The sequence below is a fragment of the Anser brachyrhynchus genome, assembly GCF_964034855.1.
Source record: "Anser brachyrhynchus genome assembly, chromosome: 3".
Classification (NCBI taxonomy): domain Eukaryota; kingdom Metazoa; phylum Chordata; class Aves; order Anseriformes; family Anatidae; genus Anser; species Anser brachyrhynchus.
In genome coordinates, this window is record NC_137696.1 from 18,126,904 (window position 1) to 18,145,944 (window position 19,041).

General features: G+C 58.0%; 2 protein-coding genes across 2 annotated transcripts; one reads left to right on the forward strand and one right to left on the reverse strand.

Moving 5' to 3' along the window:
• The first annotated feature begins 534 nt into the window (after window positions 1-534).
• PEX6 (peroxisomal biogenesis factor 6) lies at window positions 535-15,630 on the forward strand. Its single transcript, XM_080585007.1, is given in 18 exon segments — window positions 535-1,110; window positions 1,112-1,505; window positions 1,594-1,757; window positions 2,483-2,566; window positions 3,153-3,255; window positions 3,437-3,573; window positions 3,664-3,775; window positions 7,063-7,271; window positions 7,737-7,929; window positions 8,337-8,413; window positions 8,521-8,653; window positions 10,806-11,011; window positions 11,092-11,153; window positions 11,468-11,576; window positions 12,728-12,844; window positions 13,463-13,540; window positions 14,590-14,729; window positions 15,063-15,630. Coding segments are annotated over 18 exon segments (2,985 nt in total). The 5' UTR covers window positions 535-580; the 3' UTR covers window positions 15,200-15,630.
• A 1,198-nt stretch (window positions 15,631-16,828) lies between these two features.
• GNMT (glycine N-methyltransferase) lies at window positions 16,829-18,843 on the reverse strand. Its single transcript, XM_080585011.1, has 6 exons — window positions 18,549-18,843; window positions 18,333-18,460; window positions 18,118-18,231; window positions 17,491-17,633; window positions 17,208-17,329; window positions 16,829-17,133 (listed from the first exon to the last, which is right to left on the reverse strand). The coding sequence occupies exons 1-6, from the start codon at window positions 18,752-18,754 to the stop codon at window positions 16,962-16,964; spliced, it is 885 nt and encodes a 294-aa protein (XP_080441137.1). The 5' UTR covers window positions 18,755-18,843; the 3' UTR covers window positions 16,829-16,961.
• Between the last annotated feature and the right edge of the window lie 198 nt (window positions 18,844-19,041).

The window sequence follows — 19,041 nt, forward strand, 5'->3', positions numbered from 1 at the left end:
ACAGGTTCCTCGTTTTTGTCAGGAAACATCTTCTGTGAGGAGCTCCGAGACTCCTTGTTTCGGTTAATTTGCACAGTAGTAAGCAAAGACACTCAGCAATATCTATTTTAAAGTGATTAAGCAAGCCCCCATTCTTTCATTCCTGGCTTTAATAATTACGATTGTTTTATTTAGAAATCATTAATACGATTAAGCAAGCCCCCATTCTTCTGTCCCTGGCTTCAATACGAGTGATAACGGTTTAGTGGAGGACTTGGTAGCATTAGGTCAGAACTTGGACTGGGTGATCTTGGAGGTGGCATTCCAACCTAGATGAGTCTGTGGGAGAAGGGACGAGGGAAGGCGATGAGTTTATTTTAGTGAATTTGCGAGCTTTTACTGCATTTCTGAGCTTTTACACGGCGGGGGCTGAGAGGAGCCTCCCTCTCTATGGTACCGGCCGGCACTCTATGACCCGGGAGGTGCGCGGGCGAGCCGCTCTGCCCCTCCCCTCTACGCCCTGAGGCGGGCAGGACCCCCCGTGCGCCTGCGCGCCGCGCCCGCTCTACCCTCCCGTCTCTATGGTGTCGTGGCGGCGCCCATGGCGGTGGCGGTGCTGCGGCCGCTGGACGCCCCTCCGGCCGAGCTGGCGCCGGTGACGGCGCTGCTGCTGGCCCCGGAGCCGCTGTGCGCGGCGCTGCGGGGCCGGGCCGGCGGGGGGAGCGGCGGCGGAGGCGGCGGCGGCGGTGGAGGGCTGGTGCTGGCGGTGCGGCCGGCGGGGCGCGGCGGGGCGCAGGCCGTGCTGCTGAGCGCCGTGGCGCTGGAGGCGGCGGGCCGCCGCGGGGCCGAGCTGTGGCTCCGCGGGGCGCTGCTGCGCCGCCTGGGGCTGGCGGCGGGCCGCAGGGTGGCCGTGTGGCCGCTGCGCCGCCCCCCGCCGCTCGCCTGGGTGCTGCTGGCGGCGGCGGCGGGGGGCGGCGGCGGGGGAGGGGGGAGGCCGGCGGGGGGCGCGGTGCTGGCGAGGAGGGGCGAGGCCTTGCCGGGAGCCGGCCCCGGGCCGGGCCCGCTGGTGCTGGAGGCGCGGCCGGCGCTGCAGGGGCTGCTGGGCAGCGGCACCCGCGTAGCGCTCGCGGCCCCCCCCCCCGCCGCCGCCTCCCGGTGCCGGTGGCGCGTCCTGGCGTCGCCCCGCAGCGCCGCCCCTCGTCTCCCGCTTCGCCGCCGGCCCCCGGGCTGCCGAGGGGCCGCGGCTGAGGGCTGCGCCCCCCGGTGGCGGGGCCGGCGGCGGGGCGGAGGTGTGGGTGAGCCGGCGCGGGCTGCTGGCCCTGGGGCTGTTCCACGGGGAGTGGGTGCGGGTGCGAGCAGAGGGGGAGGCCCGGCAGCACCTGGCGGCGCTGCTGGCTCGCCCACCCGCCTGGGAGTACCCGCGGGCCGCCCGCAGAAAGCCCCCCGATGGCACCGCGCTGCTGGCGCCAGCCCTCACCTTCAACCTGGGCTTCGACCCTGCCGGCGGTGAGCTCCTCTGTCTGCAGGTGAGTGCCGCGGGGAGCGGGTGGTGGGCTGGGGGGCAGCAGAGGAGGGAGCCCGGGGTGGCTCACGGTGCACCTCGTCCCACCACAGAGGTACGAAGGAAAGGCGGGGGCTGCGGAGGGGAAAGGAAGCCGGTCCTTGCTGTCTGTGCCGCCCTTTGCCAAGGAACTGTACGTAGAGATCGTCTGCTCGCCAGCCTACAGTGTCAGAGGAGTCTATGACCGTATTCTCTACAAGCACTTTGAAACGCCCCGGTGAGCCACGCAGAAAAGCCACACGTTTCTGTTCCTGGGGGGCCTTGCTTGCGAGCTGCACCCTCGCTGCATGTTTGTGGCATCCTGATCCAATACGTGTTGATTACACGCATAACCAATAGCAGAATGCTTACGTGGAGTATTTCCTAAATGTCTGTTTGCAACATGTGCTCCCCATGAGTTCACACAGGTTCAATTCCAAGCAGCATCTCTTGTCCTGTCCCTCAAAAGTCACCCTCAAATCTCCTTCCTTGTAATTTACCATCCAGTGGTGAAGGCTCCCAAGTACTGCCCGCAAACCTCCCTTCTGGGGCGTGTCCATAAACCCAATTTTCAGCTTTGAGTGGAGATCAGTGATGGGGAAGCTGGACGTGCTGCAGTCTTCGCTTGTGAAACCTGCCCCCAAGCCTTTTCAGGAGCCTCGTTATGAGGCTTTCTGCTGTTGCAATTAGCCAGGCGCAAGAAGGTGACTTTGTTGGGAAGTGACACTCTTTGATAGTGTTCATCTTCTGTATCTTCCCCTTAGTAGCCTGGTTGCAGCTACTCTCATCCCATGCGTGCTAAATCTTTAGGTGGTTATTTACGGTTTTAGAGTACAAGAAAGGAATGAATTGGTACAAGTAGCTACGTTCTTTTCTGTAAAAAACAGATGTGGTATGGGGAGGGCATGCAAGAAGAACTTACTGTTTTTCAGTGTTGAAGCTGTGTTTTGTTGTTTCCTGTAGGCTTGTCCAGGAGGGAGACATCCTGTGTGTTCCAACATTTGGGCATGCTGAGTTTTTAGATGTAAATGCAGACAAATTCCTTAGGTAGGTGGCAGTAAACTATGGTGCTATCACATAGATACTAAAGAGAAAAGGTACTTCTCCACTCCTGGTTCTCTTGAAACAAGACAGTAGATTCCCTTCTCATCTGTCTCTGGAGCTGATGGTTTTTCTGCCTCTTATTTTAGGGGAGGAAGGAAAAGTTTTTCTTGGATTATCACTGATTTTTTTTAAGGTTGGAAAAGACCTCTAAGATCATCTCTTCCAACCACCCCCCTACCACCACTGTCACCCGCTAAACCACGTCCCTAAGCACCACGGCCAGCCTTTCCTTGAACACCCCCAGGGACGGTGACTCCACCACCTCCCTGGGCAACCCGTCCCAGTGCCTGACTGCTTTTTCTGAGAAGAAGGCAAAACGAGAAGTTAGAAGTTAGTACAGCAGCACCCGTGGGCTGAAGCCACCAGGAGAAGCTGTAGCTGTTGACAGTCCTGTTGGTCTGCCTAGCCAGCCAGCCAGGGAGCAAGGGTCTCTCTGCCTACCCTTGCCTCTCAGTTGGCTCCCAGCTGATGGATGTTCCTGTCTTCAAGATCTTGGCTCCATGACTGAGACTGCCTGTTTTTCCTTTAGGTGGCCAGAGCTTTACTTCAAAGTGAGGAAGATTTTAGGCATGGTGGAAGGCGAGCAGTCTGAGGGTTACCTGGCGGACACGCAGAACACCTCTTTGTATCTGGTAAGATGTTAGAGGAGGGCAGGGAGGGTGTACTGAGCCTGAGGGTGCACTATGGATGCCAGATGTGCCTGTGGAAGCTTGTGCTTCCCCTGCTTTTGCAGAATGGCGTTTCAGGACAGAGTGTCACTTGGTAGCTGTCTTTTCTCAGCTGCTGTTCTACAGAGTGCTGTTTTCCTCACAGGTGGGCTCAACAAACAGTGCTGTCCCGTCTGCCCCAGCCTATAACAGTCACGAGTTCTGGAGCAGTTTGTCTCCTGCCGGACTTTCTGATGTTGTGAAGGACCTCTGCGATGCGCTTCGGCCTCACCTGAACAGTCAGTGAGTTAAATTCCCTTCCGTCACGCCTCGGGAGAGCTGGGGCCCTGCTCCCCAGTCACTGGGAGAACTGCCTCTGTGTTTGTGTTACAGGGCAACCAGGCTGAGCAGGGTGGGCAGCGTCCTCCTCTCAGGACCAAGCGGCAGCGGGAAGGTGATGGCTGTCAGAGCTGTGTGTAGCTGCCTCAACCTCCACCTCTTCAAGGTAATTCCTCCTGTGGCTGGTTAACGATTCTATGATTCTTGGCCCAGAGGTTGCCTTTGTACCTTTCTTTAGTAACTGTTATTTTGGTGAGTCTGACTGACTTTACAGGTATCGCAGCACACAGTAGTGTTTTAGGGGATTTCACATCATCGGGTAGGGGATTGAGCTGGAACCGTACCCCAGAGGGCGGCACCAGCTGAACACGCTGAGAGAAGTTGAGGAGGTGATGAGGGCAGGAACTGCAGTGGCACCGGGTGTTTTCAGTTGTCCCTGACAAAAGACGTGTTGCAGGGTGAAGCAGAGATAACACTGAGATCTTCCCCAGCTGGGCAGGAATCCTACAAAAGAAAGGTGGCCGGTGGTTTGATAGCAATGTGTGTGCCTGATCTGCTTCAAAATCTCACTGCCTTTAGAAGAGCTGCGCTGTAAGTGTGCTTCCTTCCATTCACCAAGAATCCATTCACGAGAGCAAAAAAGCCCCCGCGTCTTCCATAGCTGTGCTTGGCTTTGGAAAGGGGAATGGCCTCAAAACGAGGTTTGTTTAGAAAAAGAGAGTTGGCTGAGGTAAGGGAGTCCTTACATCTGCTGTGGAAGCAAATGAAGGGCAGCATGCTGTAACACAGGGCGACTGCATAGATCATATAGGGATGGGCTTGGGAAAAGTAACTTGAAGCCAGAGCAGATGAACAGCAGGGAACGGGCATTCACCGGAAACAAGAAACATCCTTCAAAGGACACAAAACTGTGAGGTTAGAGTGAAGGATGGCATTAGCAAAGACTAGGATGAGTGTGAGCTACTGGGAAAGAATCCCTGTAGTTCCTGAAGAGCCAAGTCCTGCCCAGGGAGCCTTCGGAAGGTTACTTGAAGGTGTTGCATCAAGCATGTGGTGAGGGGAACTTGACTGATACGGTCTGCTTGGGATTTGAAAAGGCTGTTTGGGAAACTGCGTGGCGGTGAGATGCGAGTGAAGATCCTGGCTTGGATATAACGCTGGTTAAAGGTTTGGGACATGATGGTCTGATGGGGCTTAGCTGATGATAGCTGGTGAGTCTTCACAGTCAGCAGGGGAGCTCCGCAGGTATCTGGACTGGGAGCTGTGCTGTTCAGCATATTGCGAAATGATGTGGGAAAGAGGATGAATTGAGATCTGATGGTTGTTCATAACAAAACTATTAAAGGTACGAGGAGACAGATGGACAGACTGTCCTTGGACTAGAGGAGAGGTTTAATGAGACGAAGTGACTGAGCAGTAAAATGCCGGATAAAATTTACTGGAAAACAACAACACTTTACACGAAACGTGTTGGATTTCAAGCTGACTGTCACCAGTCAGGATCAATACTTTTGTTCTATGTCAGTGGCTTCATGAAAACTTCAGCTTTGCTCTCCACGTCAAAAATCAGATCATACTTCAGGAAATAAACTGGAGAGTTGGTGCTGCTTCTGCTGCTGCACAGATCCGTGTCTTTCCACAGCTCTAATATCGTCCACAGTTCTGGTCTCCCCATATCAAAAGCATAAAGCTGAACTAGAAAAATTCAGAGGAGGACAGTGAAGAAGATCAGGGGTCTAGAACAGTTTCTGTGCAGCAAACAGCTGAACAGGCTCTTCAGCTTGGAAGAGAGTACTCAGGGAGAGTTTGGTAGAGTTTTGCAAGATCTTGAGTGGTCAGCACAGAGTGGAAAGTGTTTGATTTCTCTCTCTGTGCCAGGACGATGCTTGGTGCCGACAGGTGAAAGCAGTGGGAGGCAGGTTATGGGCAAGCTGAAGGAGATGGTTCCTTATGGTAGGTAAGAGTATTTGGAGGAGAAATCTACTGCATCTTACCTTTATCGTGAAATCACGTTTGACTGGGAAAATCCCCAGAGAATGGTAGTTGCTCAGAAGAGGACTGAGGGCAGAGGGCTGTAAATGCTTACGCTGATCTTATTCTTTCTTAAACAGCCACTTGTGGCCATGCATGGCGACAAGATAGTGGGCTAAGTGGACTCTTGGTATGAACCAGTACAGCCATTGTTACGTTTTCACAGCTGCAGCTACACTGGGTAAGCTTTATGGCCAAAATGAGGTCTAGCCCATGTCTCTGAACAGCACTTGAGGTTCTGAACACAGAGTTTTCAGTGGCTTGTTAAAAATGCTGTTTTTCCTTCTGTGCGGTCCTTTTGTTCACTCTGAGAGTCCGGATGTATTCCTCAAATTCTTTAATCTCCTTGAATCTATAGATTTATGTTTGCAAGGAGTTTGGAAGTTGCAGGCTGACTTTTCTAAGAGCTTCACAAACTCTAAAAGGACTTGGAAGAAGAAGAAAGCTAGAGTAGAAGAGAGCTCGAAGGTTCCTTTTTGTGGAAGGAAAACATAAGCTTACTCCTTTTGCGTGGGTCTTGTTAAATTCACAGAAAACAAGCCAAGCATTTTGGATATTTGGGTTTTCTTCTTTTGCTTAGAAGTTGGGTCCTGTTACATCGTGTCACTGCTTGGATAGAGAAGAACGGTTAAGAGAGTAAATGCATAACAGTGGGTCAGTGGGGGAGGCAGATAAAGCCCTGGCCGTTGCCCAGCACCGTCTCTTGTTCCAAGCAATATGTCCTGTAGGGAGTCTTTGTCACGGATCTGCTGCTAAACCTCCGGCTTCTCAGTGTGTAGCAGCCGTATCTGGAGACTTCTGGCAACCCCGCAGAACAACCAGTGGATTTCCTCTTCTCTCTGTGTAAAACCTCTCAGCACCAGGAGGCAGCAGTGTGTGTTTCCAGCAGTGTTCAAGCTGCTGTTCAAGGGCTCACCAGCAGCCTCTCCTTTTTGGATGACTTCATGCAGTGTTTGCTTAGTAAACAGTGTCTAGGTTTCCAGCCACCCATAACTTTTTTTTCCTCCTCTTACCTTCTACCTCCCTCTTGCACTCTGAGCCTGTGTGGCACTGAGCTGAATAGTGCCCCGAGCCTTTCCCTCTGCTCTTCGCTCTGTTCCTTTGAGGCACCTTGTTCTCCCTGTCTTGTTCTCTTCCACAGCTCTCCCATCCCTTCCAGCATAGGTTGGCTGAGCCGTGACATCTCCTCCACTGACTTCTCCAGTCCCTTGTCCTCAGCCCTTTCAGACAAGACCCTCCTGCTCCCCTGTCCTCCTGCGGAGAAGCAGGAAACCGCCATTTCTGCATGTCAGATAATCCTGAGACCCCTTTCAGCTGCGGATTGCCCACGGCAGGCTCCGTGGAAGTGAGCATTGCTCCCAGTCCCCGAGCTGTCCACGTAGCAGCCCCTGCAGTCCGTGCGTTGTGTGGCCTGTCTTGCAGGTCGATTGCGTTAGTTTGTGCGGTGACACCAGTGGAGCCGCAGAGGAGAAAATACAGATGGCCTTCGCCCAGGCCCAGCAGTACCGTCCCTGCGTGCTTCTGCTGAAGGACATAGAGCTGCTGGGCAGGGACCGGGACATGCTGGGAGAGGACGCCAGGGTCATCGCTACTCTGCGCCAGCTGCTTCTGGATAGAGACCCAGCACTGAGGTATGGACCTTGTTGGGCGCCCAGGACGATTGTTTGCTTCTGCCTAGGGCTGCAGCCGCTGTTGCATCGAGGCTTTCGTTGCTAGCGTGCCCAGTTTTGTTGTTAATCCAGTGGAGATTCTCCCTGATTTACTTTGTTTACCTCACTGGGCCCTTGCTCTTAGTGGCTGGGGAGATCAGGGGGCCTTATTGTCCAAGCTTGGGCTGGCTTCTGAGTTTATTCAGATGAGCAAAGCTGGCATAGGTGTGAGGTATGCCAAGGGTCGCAGGGTCTGCGGAGCTGTTCCGCTGAGATTGCAGAGCTAGACCCCGGGAGAATCCTGCGGCAGGTGACAAATACCAGGGAGCAGGGAGGGAGACACCAGGTGAAGAGATGAGATGTCACTTGAGGGGCGGAGGTGTTAGCAGTGGGGAGAGGGAGGTTTCCACAAAACTGCAGCCGTTCCCTGTCCCCCTTTCTCAACAGCCACCCTGTCCTGGTGATCGGCACAACCTGCAGACCCCAGGATGTTCCTGCAGACGTGCAGACTGCTTTCCTTCATGAGGTGAAAATCGAAGCCCTTTCCGAGGAGCAGAGGAGGTCGATGCTGAGCGTGCTGACTGCCAGTCTTCCTCTGGGCAAAGAAGTGAACCTAGCCAAGCTGGCCCGCAGGACTGCAGTGAGTGAAACCACAGCGACACGCGGCAAGGGGCAGCCCCGTGATATGGCAGGACGGGGGCGCTGGGCCAGCCTCCCATGTCTGGCCGTGGAGGAAAGGGACAACTCCCGTAGCCCAGTCAGTATCTTCAGTGGTTAACCCTGGTCCTCAGACATCAGTTTTAAGAGCGGATTTCTAGTGCCTAAGGACCCTACGCTTTTTGCAGAGGGCTGGTTGATGCTCTGCTCTGCAAGAAGGCAATTTGAAAAATGGAAAGGAAAAAAAAAAAAGACAAACTAGAGCCTTTAATCAAAGCACAGAAGCTCAGAGTACAACTCTGCAAGGACTCTTTCCCCATACACCTTGTATGGCCTGGCTGGAGCTGTGGTCAGGGACTGAACTGATGCTGTTTGTTTCCGCATTCACAGGGTTTTGTGCTGGGGGATTTCTGTGCCTTGCTGTCCCACAGCAGCCGGGCTGCTTGTACCCGCATCCAGGCCTCGAGGTAGCCCGGGCGATGTGGCAGGAGGCGGGGAGGGTGGGGGTGCAGCGAGCCTGGCCGTGCTGGGAGCGGGGCAGTGCCTGAGCCCTTGCCTTCTCTTTCCTTGCCAGTTTCCCGGGGGGACTGAGTGAGGAAGTGGAGAGAGATTTTTGCACTGCTGGCTTCCCGGTGCTTGAGGAGGATTTCAGTGTTGCTCTGGACCAGCTGCACGACGCCCATTCGCAGGCAGTGGGAGCCCCAAAGGTAGGATGCTGGGGCAGAGGAGGGGGATTGTTTCCCTAAAGATTCTCTCTCTGTGGCTCGAGATACTTCTCACAGACTTTGCCAGACCCGTGCTGTGCCCGAGCATGTTGCTTCCTGCTGTCTCATTCCACATACTCTCCAAGCCATGAAAAACAGTCCAGGTGTGTTTTTTGGACCCTCTTGGCTTTGGATTTGCTCGGGGAAGCCCTTGCAGCTCTAACTGGAGACTGCTTCATCAGTAGGGGTGCCAGGCTGCACCGCTCAGCCTCTCAAGAGGCTGCTGCCTCGCTCAGGTCTCTCCAGCTGCCTGGCATACAGGAACAGAGAGCCTGTGGCACAAGCCGGAGAGGGAATTTCCTCTCGTGTGAGAAGCTTCAAACTTGATCCATGGCCTTGATCATGGCTCGAGCTGGCACAGGCTTTTCTGAGAGCGGGGCAGTTTGAAAAGTTGGGGATCCTTCAGGGAGAGGGCTGTGGGGGGTGAGAGAAAACCAGCAGGGTCAGCTTCTTGGGAGGGGCATGCCCTGCCTCTGGTGGCTCGTGACCAGGGAAACAGCATTTGGGGTGACCGCTTCTGCTGGGCAGCGCGGTGTCAGGGCCATGCACGATGATCAGAGCCTCTTCTCCCCGCCCCCACCTGCAAATGACTGCGCTCAGCGCAGGGCTGGAAACAGTCCTCAGAGCAGTTGTTCCGGCACCTTCCCCGGCTGCCCGTTTGCAGTCCTGCCCGAGCAAGGTATCGCCTTGCTGCTCTTGTCAGCTGGGAGCCGCTCTGGGGCTGTTCGGTATCGAATAAATTAGTGAATTAACCAAACGAGCTCTGCTTTGAGGTGTGTTTACCAAGTTCACTATAAGACAAATACTAACCACAGAGCATGCTCGGCAGCGAGCTGTGTGAATGGAAGCTAATTCTGCTTGTATTTTGCAATCCTTTATCGATTTCTTAGTTACTGGCTAGGGTTCAAAAAGCCCATTAGCAGGCACGGATACTTTCAACGTACGTAACTCTCAATTCCGTGCTTACTGTTTCTGGTTAGTCACACATTTTTCCTTGCAGTTAATGGGATGCCAGCTTGAGCCTCTGAGAAAAAAATGATTTCAAACTTCAGTTGCTAGCAGCATCTCCGGCGTGTCCTGCAGTTACAATGTTCTCCTTTGAAAACAACCTTGCAGTGTTCCAGCTCTTGTGCTGATGTCTGCAGAGCTTTTTCTAGGGAGAGGCAGCATAAGCAGGAGTGTGGGGGAGAAGGCAGCTCTTCTATTCATCAGCAGTGAAGGAAGAGTGCCTGCGATCTCTTGCTTTAGAAGGTTTTTTTTTCTAGAAATCCTTATCTTGTCAGACCTGATTTTCCGGCGGAGTTGCTGGACAGCTGGAGTAAAAGCGTGATAACATCATCTCGAGTAGCAAAGGAAGGAGAGTCAAAAGAGGGGAGGGAGCCGAAGGAGGGGGAAAGAATTTAGCTTTGGCCTATTTTTAAACTCCCCGTTTGTGCTGGCACCTGTTCACCACCCAGCCAGCAGCTGGGGGAAGTGTGCTGGGGCTTTGTTTTCTCTGTGTGTTCCCACGAGAGCTGCTCTGGCTCGGGGGGATCTGTCACCCAGGCTCTGGCGTGCCTGCGATTTCGAAGGCTTTGCACAGAGCACCCTCCTCCTCCAAGGTTCTTTTACCATAAAATAATACAAGTGGCAAGGCTTCCCCCTCTCAAGTTTGCTGTCTTTCCTCGCTTAGCAATCCTCCCTTGCATGCTTGCAGCTGGCCCCATCCCTACCTACTTGTAAACCCATGGATTTTGTTCCTGCATTTTCCTTTTCAAAAGCAGCTAGTTTTTTTGTGATGTCCTCCAGGATGTCTGTCTTTCACATCCTCCCTCACACGACAGAGGTCTCAGTAGCCCAGGTTTTGTCACTCTGTTGTGAAGCCCTTGCTCAGTCTCAGCACCGTGGGGAACAAAGTGCCCTAAACACAAGTTGCTAGGTCCATTTTTCCTTTTTTCAGCCTTCCCCCATGTGTCCCTAGGGGATCTCACGTGGCTGGGCAGTGTGGTGAGGGGCTGACTTGCTGCCCCGCAGCACGAGAGGCTGACGACTGGAGCAAGGGCTGAACGGGCAGGCTCAGGAAGAAGTGCTGACAGGGACTCTCCCTCTCGTGCAGATCCCCTCCGTGTCCTGGCAGGATGTTGGTGGGCTCCATGAGGTGAAGAAGGAGATCCTGGACACAATCCAGTTGCCCCTGGAGCACCCAGAACTGCTGTCGCTGGGTCTGTGCCGCTCTGGTCTGCTGCTGTACGGGCCTCCTGGGACAGGGAAGACCTTGCTGGCAAAAGCCGTGGCAACCACGTGCACCATGACCTTCCTTAGGTGAAGAACCTTGCGGGAGGACTGACTTTCTCCTAGCGGTGGCTGGCCGTGCTCTAACCAGCTCCCTTCTCCCCCTGCAGCGTGAAGGGGCCAGAGCTCATCAACATGTACGTGGGGCAGAGCGAGGAGAACGTGCGCAACGGTGAGCGGAAGCGTCCTGAGCCTGCGTGTGGCAAGAGGGGCTGCTCTGTGGTGCCGGGGGGAAGGTGGGAGGGCTTAAACCGCTTTTCCAAACTCCCATCCACAGCAGGCAGCAAGGGCATATATCCAGCAGTCTCTTACAGCCAGTCTGGCTCTCTCTGAGCCCCTCTGGCTGGAGTAGAGAGCGGTGGTGAGGCAGCAGGCAGCTCACTTCCATCCACAGCTCTTCAGCTCTTCTCTGCTGGTGACTCCACTCGGGGTCCGTCGGTTGCTCCTCCTGCTTCCTCATCTCGTGTGCTCTCTGTCTCCTCCCAGTGTTTGCCAGAGCCCGGGCAGCTGCTCCCTGCATCATCTTCTTTGACGAACTGGATTCCCTGGCCCCAAATCGTGGGCGGAGCGGAGACTCGGGGGGTGTCATGGACAGGTGAGTGAGCGTAGCGTGTCCTTGGCAGAGCGGGCATGCCTGCCTCAGCTAGGGGTGCACGGGATGGCGCGGCGAGGCAGAGTCCATCCCAGCTCTTTATCTCCCTTTTCCCTTCCTGCTCCCTTCAAACCCTCTGCATGGCCTGTCTCCCCTCTCAGGCTCGTAGTACTGCTGTTTGCATTGCAGCAGATTCCTGATTGCCCAAGCTTGTTGTGCAAACATTTGGTTAAAACTGAGCCTCCTCCAACTGCTTCTGTGGCTGCCAACTGTTCCCTTTGGCCTCTTCCAAGGCCATCCTTCACACCCCTGCCTTGCGGTGGGAAACCTTTCAGCTGCCTCTGGTAGAAGCAAAGCACGTACAGCTTGGCGATACGCAGAAACAGGGTGACTTCCCCCAGGGCTCTTATCCTGAGCTGATAGTCCCTCTCCAGTCTTCTCTCCATCCGTGAGGGGTTGTGCAGAGTTTTGCAGTGCCACCATGTGCCCACAGCGCCCATCTTCACATACACAGGCCAACAGCTCTGGAAGGGGCTGGGTATGGTTTGTGTTGGTTGGCTCAGGCAACGCTAGAAACCAGTTGAGGTTTCCTCATGCCGGGAAGAAGTTCAGCGCTGAAGTTCTCTGCTGCCAGACGTCCTCGAGCCCCGTGGTTTGCAGAACTAGATCTGCACCGTGTGCTGTTCGCTGCCCTGAGGACTGGCCAGCAGCATCGCAGGCCCACCGGGGCGTCCCCGGCACTGACTGACGGGGCAGTCTTGCGGCTGAACTTGCTGGGCAGCACCGCATAGCAGGGAGAGTTGGGATTGACCAGCACGTCTGTGTGGGGAATCTGATCCCTAGCCATGCGTGCCTGCCTATGTTTGGTCCGTGTTGCCAGCGTCTGATAGCAAGTTGTAAGCACGTGCAGACAGCCTGGAAGGGGTCAGAGCCAAGCACAAGTATGAAGGACTGTCTTGGTACCAGGGGTTTGTGCTGACTTTGCAATGAGCCCACGCAATCGCTGGCTGTGCCCAGAGAGGTCTGGGCGGCTGTGTCCGGGCTGTTCCAGGGAAGAGAAGTAGGGGCCGAAGCCCAGGACGTGGACCCTTAGTGGCCTCGCCTGTTCCTCCTTTCAGGGCCCAGTTGTGAATGTCCCGTCTTGCTCCCTGCAGAGTTGTCTCGCAGCTCCTGGCTGAGCTCGACGGCCTTCATTCCAGCCGAGAGGTGTTTGTCATTGGAGCCACGAACAGGCCTGACCTCCTGGACCCAGCGCTGCTCCGGCCGGGCAGGTGCGTCGCCTCCTACCTGCCTCGCTTCAGGGCAGGGCTGTAGAGCACCTCAGCTGGTGATGAGCTGAGCTGGGTCTCTGCCACGTTCCCCCCACAGGGACTCTTCCTAAAGCCCACCCTGGCTTCTGGGGAAGACAGGCAGCTGACACGAGGCCAGAGCCTATAGCTGGAGCAGCGGCACAAGATACCGTGCTCGTTATGTTCCCCCCTACTCTGGTTATTGCCCCAGCAGCAGAGCAAGGCAGTAGGAGTCCTGCCGTGGCACCAAACTGGCGGTAGGACTTGGTCTCCCAGGTTTTTTTCTGGAGAGCTGCCTCCCAGCCTGTCCTCGTGCCTGCAGTTTGCCTGTCGTGGGGCAGGGCTTTATATCTGCCCTTGCTGGACCCCATGTGGTTCCTGTCAGACCATTTCCCCAGCCTGCCAAGGTCCCTCTGAAGAGCAGCCTTGACCTCCAGCATCTGTGCCACCCTCAGAGTCTTCTGTTGTCCGTGGACTTGACAGCAGAAGGAGCTGCCCCAGGGCCACCTCTCAGTTTTCGGTGCACGGGGCTGAGCACCAGTGCCAGGTGTTTCTGGGCCTCTTCTTGACCGTCCCTTTTCTCTTTTTCTCTGCTGACAGGTTTGACAAGCTGGTGTATGTGGGCATAAATGAAGACCGGGAGTCCCAGCTGCAGGTGCTGAGCGCAGTCACCAGGAAGTGAGTGACCCTGTCCCCTTGCAGCACCCTTCCACCGCCTTGCAGCGGGTGGCAGCCTACCTAGGAGCAAGCCACCCCTTGCCTGAGGATCCTGGCCGTGTGGTGAGGCTGCAGTGCACCAACACGGCAGGAAGTTCCCACTTGCTTTCTGCAAGACTTCCCCAAGCACATCTGCTGCTCTTCCCAGAACCGAGGGTGAAGGCAGCTCTGTTCGTCGTACTGCCTCTTGTCTTGGGATGTTGAGGGGTGCTGTTCAGCCTGTGCTCTGTGCGTCTTCCCAGAGAAAACACTGGTTGTGTGGGGTCACCGAGCAGCAGGGTTTGGCTGCTTCTCCGGCTTCTCTGGGCTCCCGAGAGCATCTCTGGAAGCAGAAGAGCAGGCTGTGCAGTTTGGGCGTGGACTTAACACCTCAACAGCTGGGCGAGCAGCAGAGCATCTGCTCTGCATCTGCCTTTGCAGGGACTTTGTGTAATGGGTAGCTGTCATCGCTGCTCCTTTCGAGGACGAGCTGGTAGGAGACGTGAGAGCGCGGGCGGGCTGTGAGCATCGTTTCACACCGTGCGGCTTGGCAGTTGTGCCCTCCAGTGCTGTGCTCTCGTTCGTGCCGTAGGAGGCTCGCTGCTGTCTGCCGTGTGGCTCTGATGGGGTGGTTTGGTGTTCCAGTGGTTCGTGCTGTCTGTAATTAAGCGTGTTCTTATTCAGCCCTGGCTGCGGGCTGTTCCCAGGTGTGCAGAGCGTTTAATTTCCCTGAGTGAGAACTCGAAGTTGCCTTTGATCCTGCTTAGCAGGAGAGAGGACCTTGCTGTGGGGATGTTTCAAAGCGAAATGACTGTGGTTAAAAAAACAAAATAACCAAACAAACATAAACAAACAAACAAAGCCCTTTGATTTTTTGGAGCGTGCAGAGCATAGTCCAAAAGTTGCTAAACATGGGGTGTGACTCTGTGGCCTCTGATTCCTCCTGCCCAGTCACTGGCTGCTGCATATCTACCAGACTGTTTTTATTTTTGTCCTGTGGCTCTTACAACTGTGGCTTCATTTCTTGGCAGGTTTAAACTGGATCCTTCGGTGAATCTCAGCAGCATCCTAGAAAAATGCCCGGCTCAGCTGACAGGAGCAGACATCTACGCGCTGTGCTCGGACGCCATGATGTGCGCTGTCAAACGCAAGGTGGAATGGATCGAGGAAGGTGGGAGCCCGACCCCAGCCCATCCCAGGTGTTGTGGCTTCCCCGCTCAGGGGCAGAGAGGGCGGTTACCACTGCTGGCAGTAACTGGGCTTCGGGAGAAGAGCCTCGGTGGCTCTGGGGCTGTCTCTGTGTGCTAGGCTGCGGGTTACTGGCAGGCAGTTTCGACGTGTGTGAGCATCTCCACCTCCAGTGCTTGGCCCCGGGGGGGAAAGAGAAGCATGGGTTTTCTTTCCAGGCCAATTTCCCTCCCTTGGCAGGAGAGAGGGGTGTTGGATCTCGCCAGCCGCCCTAGCGCCTTGCTCTCAGTCTTTTCCCATTTTCTGTCTCATGCAGGGCTGGACACAGAGAGCTCTGCTCTCATCCTGACCATGGAGGACTTCCTGCAGGCTGCTGCGAGGCTGCAGCCATCGGTCTCTGAGCAGGAGCTGCTCAGGTACAGACACATCCAGCAGAAGTTTGCTGCCTGCTAACGCTCGGCGGAGGTGGGCCCGAAGGAACAAAGGGAAGGATGTGCTGAAGGTGCGAGAGAACTGGGGCAAAAACAGTCGCCCTGCTGGTGGACCCCTTTTTTGAGCTGGGCTGAAAAAGTGGCCATGCAGTTCCGTGTGCAGGCGCTGTTCTGCTCAGCCGCCCTGGGTGGTGGGTTCTGTAGCAGTCCCTCAGCTGTAGAGGAGCACCACGGCGCTGCCAGGAACATGCCAGGGTGACCCCAGGCAGGGGGGAAGCTGAGTCTGGTGGCTGTGGGCAGCTCAGGGGTGTCTCAGGACAGGAAAGCGAGGCCAAAACTCGACCCAGTTTGGCAGCAGGCTGGGGGCAGTCACTTGTGGGACGTGGGGCAATGCTGCTGCCGCAGGCCTGGCCTTGACGTGGTCTCCGTAAATAAATAGAGGTTTCTGCTCCATTGCGGCACTGCCTGGCCTCAGATCTTTGTCCGCTGTGCTCAGGACAGGCCCTGCCAGCCCCTGGGAGGACTGGGTGTCCCAGAGGGGAACCCGTGTCTGGCAGGGAGCAGCGGGGAGTGCAGGCACATGGCTGGGGCCACCCACCCTTGTGGGGCTTGCACCCTTGTGGGTGCTTGCATCTGGCACCCAGAAGATGAAGGAAAATCTCGCTGCTGCCTGCAGAGGGAGCCCCGTTCTTCCTGGAGGAGCTCGGTGCCGGGGTGAGCTGCACTGGGGACAAGTGGCAGCAAGGGCGATTCCCACTAGATACCAGGAAAAGCTCGTCACAGCCTTGGAAATACTCAACCCAACCCTTGGCTGGAGAAGCCCCGAGCTGCCCCACCTAAGCCAACCTGCGCTGAGCGTGAGCTGGACCAGCCACCCCCGAGGCCCTGTCTCGCCTCGCTCCGCAGCTGGCGCTGCTGCTGCACGTGCGCTGCTTCCTGGCCTTTGCCAAGGGTGCCACATAAATCCCCCACTGGAGCTGTGCATGTCAGTCAGCTGCCGGGTCCCTGCAGCTGCTCCCGCAGCTCAGGGGCAGTCCCAGGTTAAACCAGGGAGCCGTGAGCGCCCCAGCCCCGCGGGGGGTTGGTGCTGCCTGCCCCAGGACTGCTTCCAACTGCATCGCTGCACCACCTGTGGCTGGTGAGGACCCCAGCACGCTCCTCCCCGACAGGCTGGTCCTCCCGCAGCCGCGGGCACTTGGTGCGTGACAGCCCAGCCGAGTGCCTCGAGCGCTGCTGCTGCTCCGGCTCCTGAGCGTGTTCAGGCAGAGCCGGCCGTGACCGCGACGTGCTGCTGGATGTGGCCACCACCTCTTCCCCAGGGCGGGCAAGGAGGGGGCTGCAGCCGTGCCAAGGGACCAGGGCTGAGAGCAGCGTCAGGAAAAGGGGGGCGGAGGTGTGAGGGAGAAGGGTGTCTGCTGGCCTCCCCCACGAGCGGTGCTGCAGCAGGTGTGCAGCGGTGGGGGTGCGCAGCCACCCAGGAGCCAGCCCACGCGGGCCTCCTGGCGACTGGCAGCAGAGAGATGGGGTGAGGCTGTGCCCGTGACCCCCCTGTACTCCCCCCAAGGTCTGGCACTCCTTTCCCTGGGCACCCAGGTCCCCCCGTAGCAGAAGGTGACTCGCCCCATACACGGACACACGGACCACGGGCTCCGGTAGCTCTCACAGGTGCTCTTAATTAACAGGAGGGGGCTCCCAGGCAGCTCACGGCGATGTCCCCAGCCCCCTGCTTGTCCCCAGAGCTGCTCGGAGCTCTCCACCACCACAGTCCCGTCTCCGCAGCCCCCTCATGCCGTCTTCTTCACGACGTGGATGAAGTAGCAGGGGATGTGGGCCTGCCCCGGCGTGTAGGGCTGGAAGTCACCCAGGACGCTGTGCTGGCACTTCCCCTGGAAGGCACCCTTCAGCAGCGCCGTGAAGGCCTCCAGCCGGTGTGGGTAGTACGAGAGCCGAAACTTGCTGCAAGGAGGCAATGGTGGTGAGGCCGGGGGGCTCGGCGCCGGCCAGGAACCGCCCTCGCGGCCCCCTCTCACCTCAGCTCCGGGGAGGCCCCCGCCTCCGTCGGGGGGACCTGCACGGTGTAGTCCAGGGTCACCATGTGGGCCTTGTTGTTCACCAGCAGCACCGAGGTGGTGATGTCCTTGGTCAAGTCGCTCTGGGGAGCGCAGGAGGCCGGCTGTGTCCTGCGGGGACTCGGCCGCCCCCAGACCAGGCACAGCCCAGCTCCCCGGGCCCCTCGGGGACCTGGCAAAGGGGCTGGGGAAGGGGGTTGGGACAGAGGGGCCTGGGGTAGGGCAGGGTCCGGCAGCCGCCCACCTTGTAGTAGATGTTCTTGCCAGGTGGTGCACAGCCCGTGGCCAGGATATGGTCGTAGTTGCGGTGGTCGATGACCAGGACGCCCCCGGGCCGCACCATGCTGGCGATGTTCCTCAGGGCCAGCTTGTGGTCGCTCTGGTCCCCTGCGGGGAGGGAACCGCAGCGTCCCCAGGCAGGGGCTGTGCCCTCGTATCCACAGGACCACCACCACCACCCCCCTCATTTCACCCATATACAAATCACTGCACCCCCCCCCCCCAGCTGTTAGCTCAGGGAACCCACAGCCCCACCCACGGTATGAGCTCAGGCACGTTCTCAGCCTCGCTGGGGCAGCGCAGGGAACCCACAGCCCCACTTGTGGCACGAGTCTGGGTGTGCCTTCAGCCTTGCCAGGGACGCAACACAGACGCACGCAGCCCCAGCACCCCCTGGGCCCGGTGGCCCTGCTCGTGCCACGAACTGGGGCACGTTCCCTGGCAACACGCTGCAACGCAGCAATGCCACCTCAGGTAATCCACTCGTGGCATGAGTTAGGGAAAGTTCTCAGCCTCCTGGGAGGCTCTGTGTAGGGGTATATGTGGGTATGTGACACCCTCCCCGAGCCCTCCCAACCCTCCCCGGCCTCACCTTTGAAGTCAGGCAGGTGCGCGAAGGAGTTGCCCAGGCAGATGACGGCGTCGAACCCGTCCCCTGGCTTCTCCAGGTCCTTCTCCAGCGTGAGCCAGTTGGCCTCCTCGATGACTGCAGCGCAGGGGAAGGCATGAGGGCAGCGCCCCCCACCCCCCACCCCCAACACCCCCTGCCCGCAAGCTTCCCCCCCCTCGCCCCAGCAAGCCCCGCACCCCATCGGTCGAAGGGCTCCTCCTTGCGCCGCTCCCAGCGCTCCTTCAGCGCGTACTTGAGCATCTTGTCGCTGGCGTCCACGCTGGTCACCTGGAAGCCCTCCTCCAGCAGCATGATGGAGTCCACCCTGGGGACACGGCTGTCAGGGGTGCTGAGGAGGGCTCGGGGGGAGGGGGCTGGGGAGGGAGGGAGCTCACCGGTGCGCGGTGCCTCACCCGGTGCCGCAGGCCACGTCGAGCACGGAGCGGCAGCGGTGCTGGCGGAGCAGCGCCAGGAGCCAGCTGCGGTACTCGGCCGTGCGGCTCCGCGTGTCCCCGATGTACAGCTGCCACACGCGGGCCGCCTGCCCGTCCGCGTACTGGTCCGGCAGCCCCTCCGCCGCCACCCCCAGCGACCGCGTCCGGTACACGCTGTCCACCATCCCGCCGCCCGCTCCGGCCCCGACCCCGGCTCCGGCTCCGGCCCCGGCCCCGCTCTGGCCCCGGCCCCGCTCCGGCCTCGGCCCCGCTCCCGGCGCGCCACTCCCCCGGGCGCGCCACTCCTCCCGGCGCGCCACTCCCTCGCCACGCCCCCCGCACTCCCCCCGCCGCCCGCCAATCCCCTGCCGCGCCCCTTCCCGCGCCACGCCCCCCGCCGCCCCTCTTGGCCAATCGGCGCCGCCCGCCCTCTTCCCGCCCTCCGGCTGCGCGCCACGGCCCGGCGGCGGCG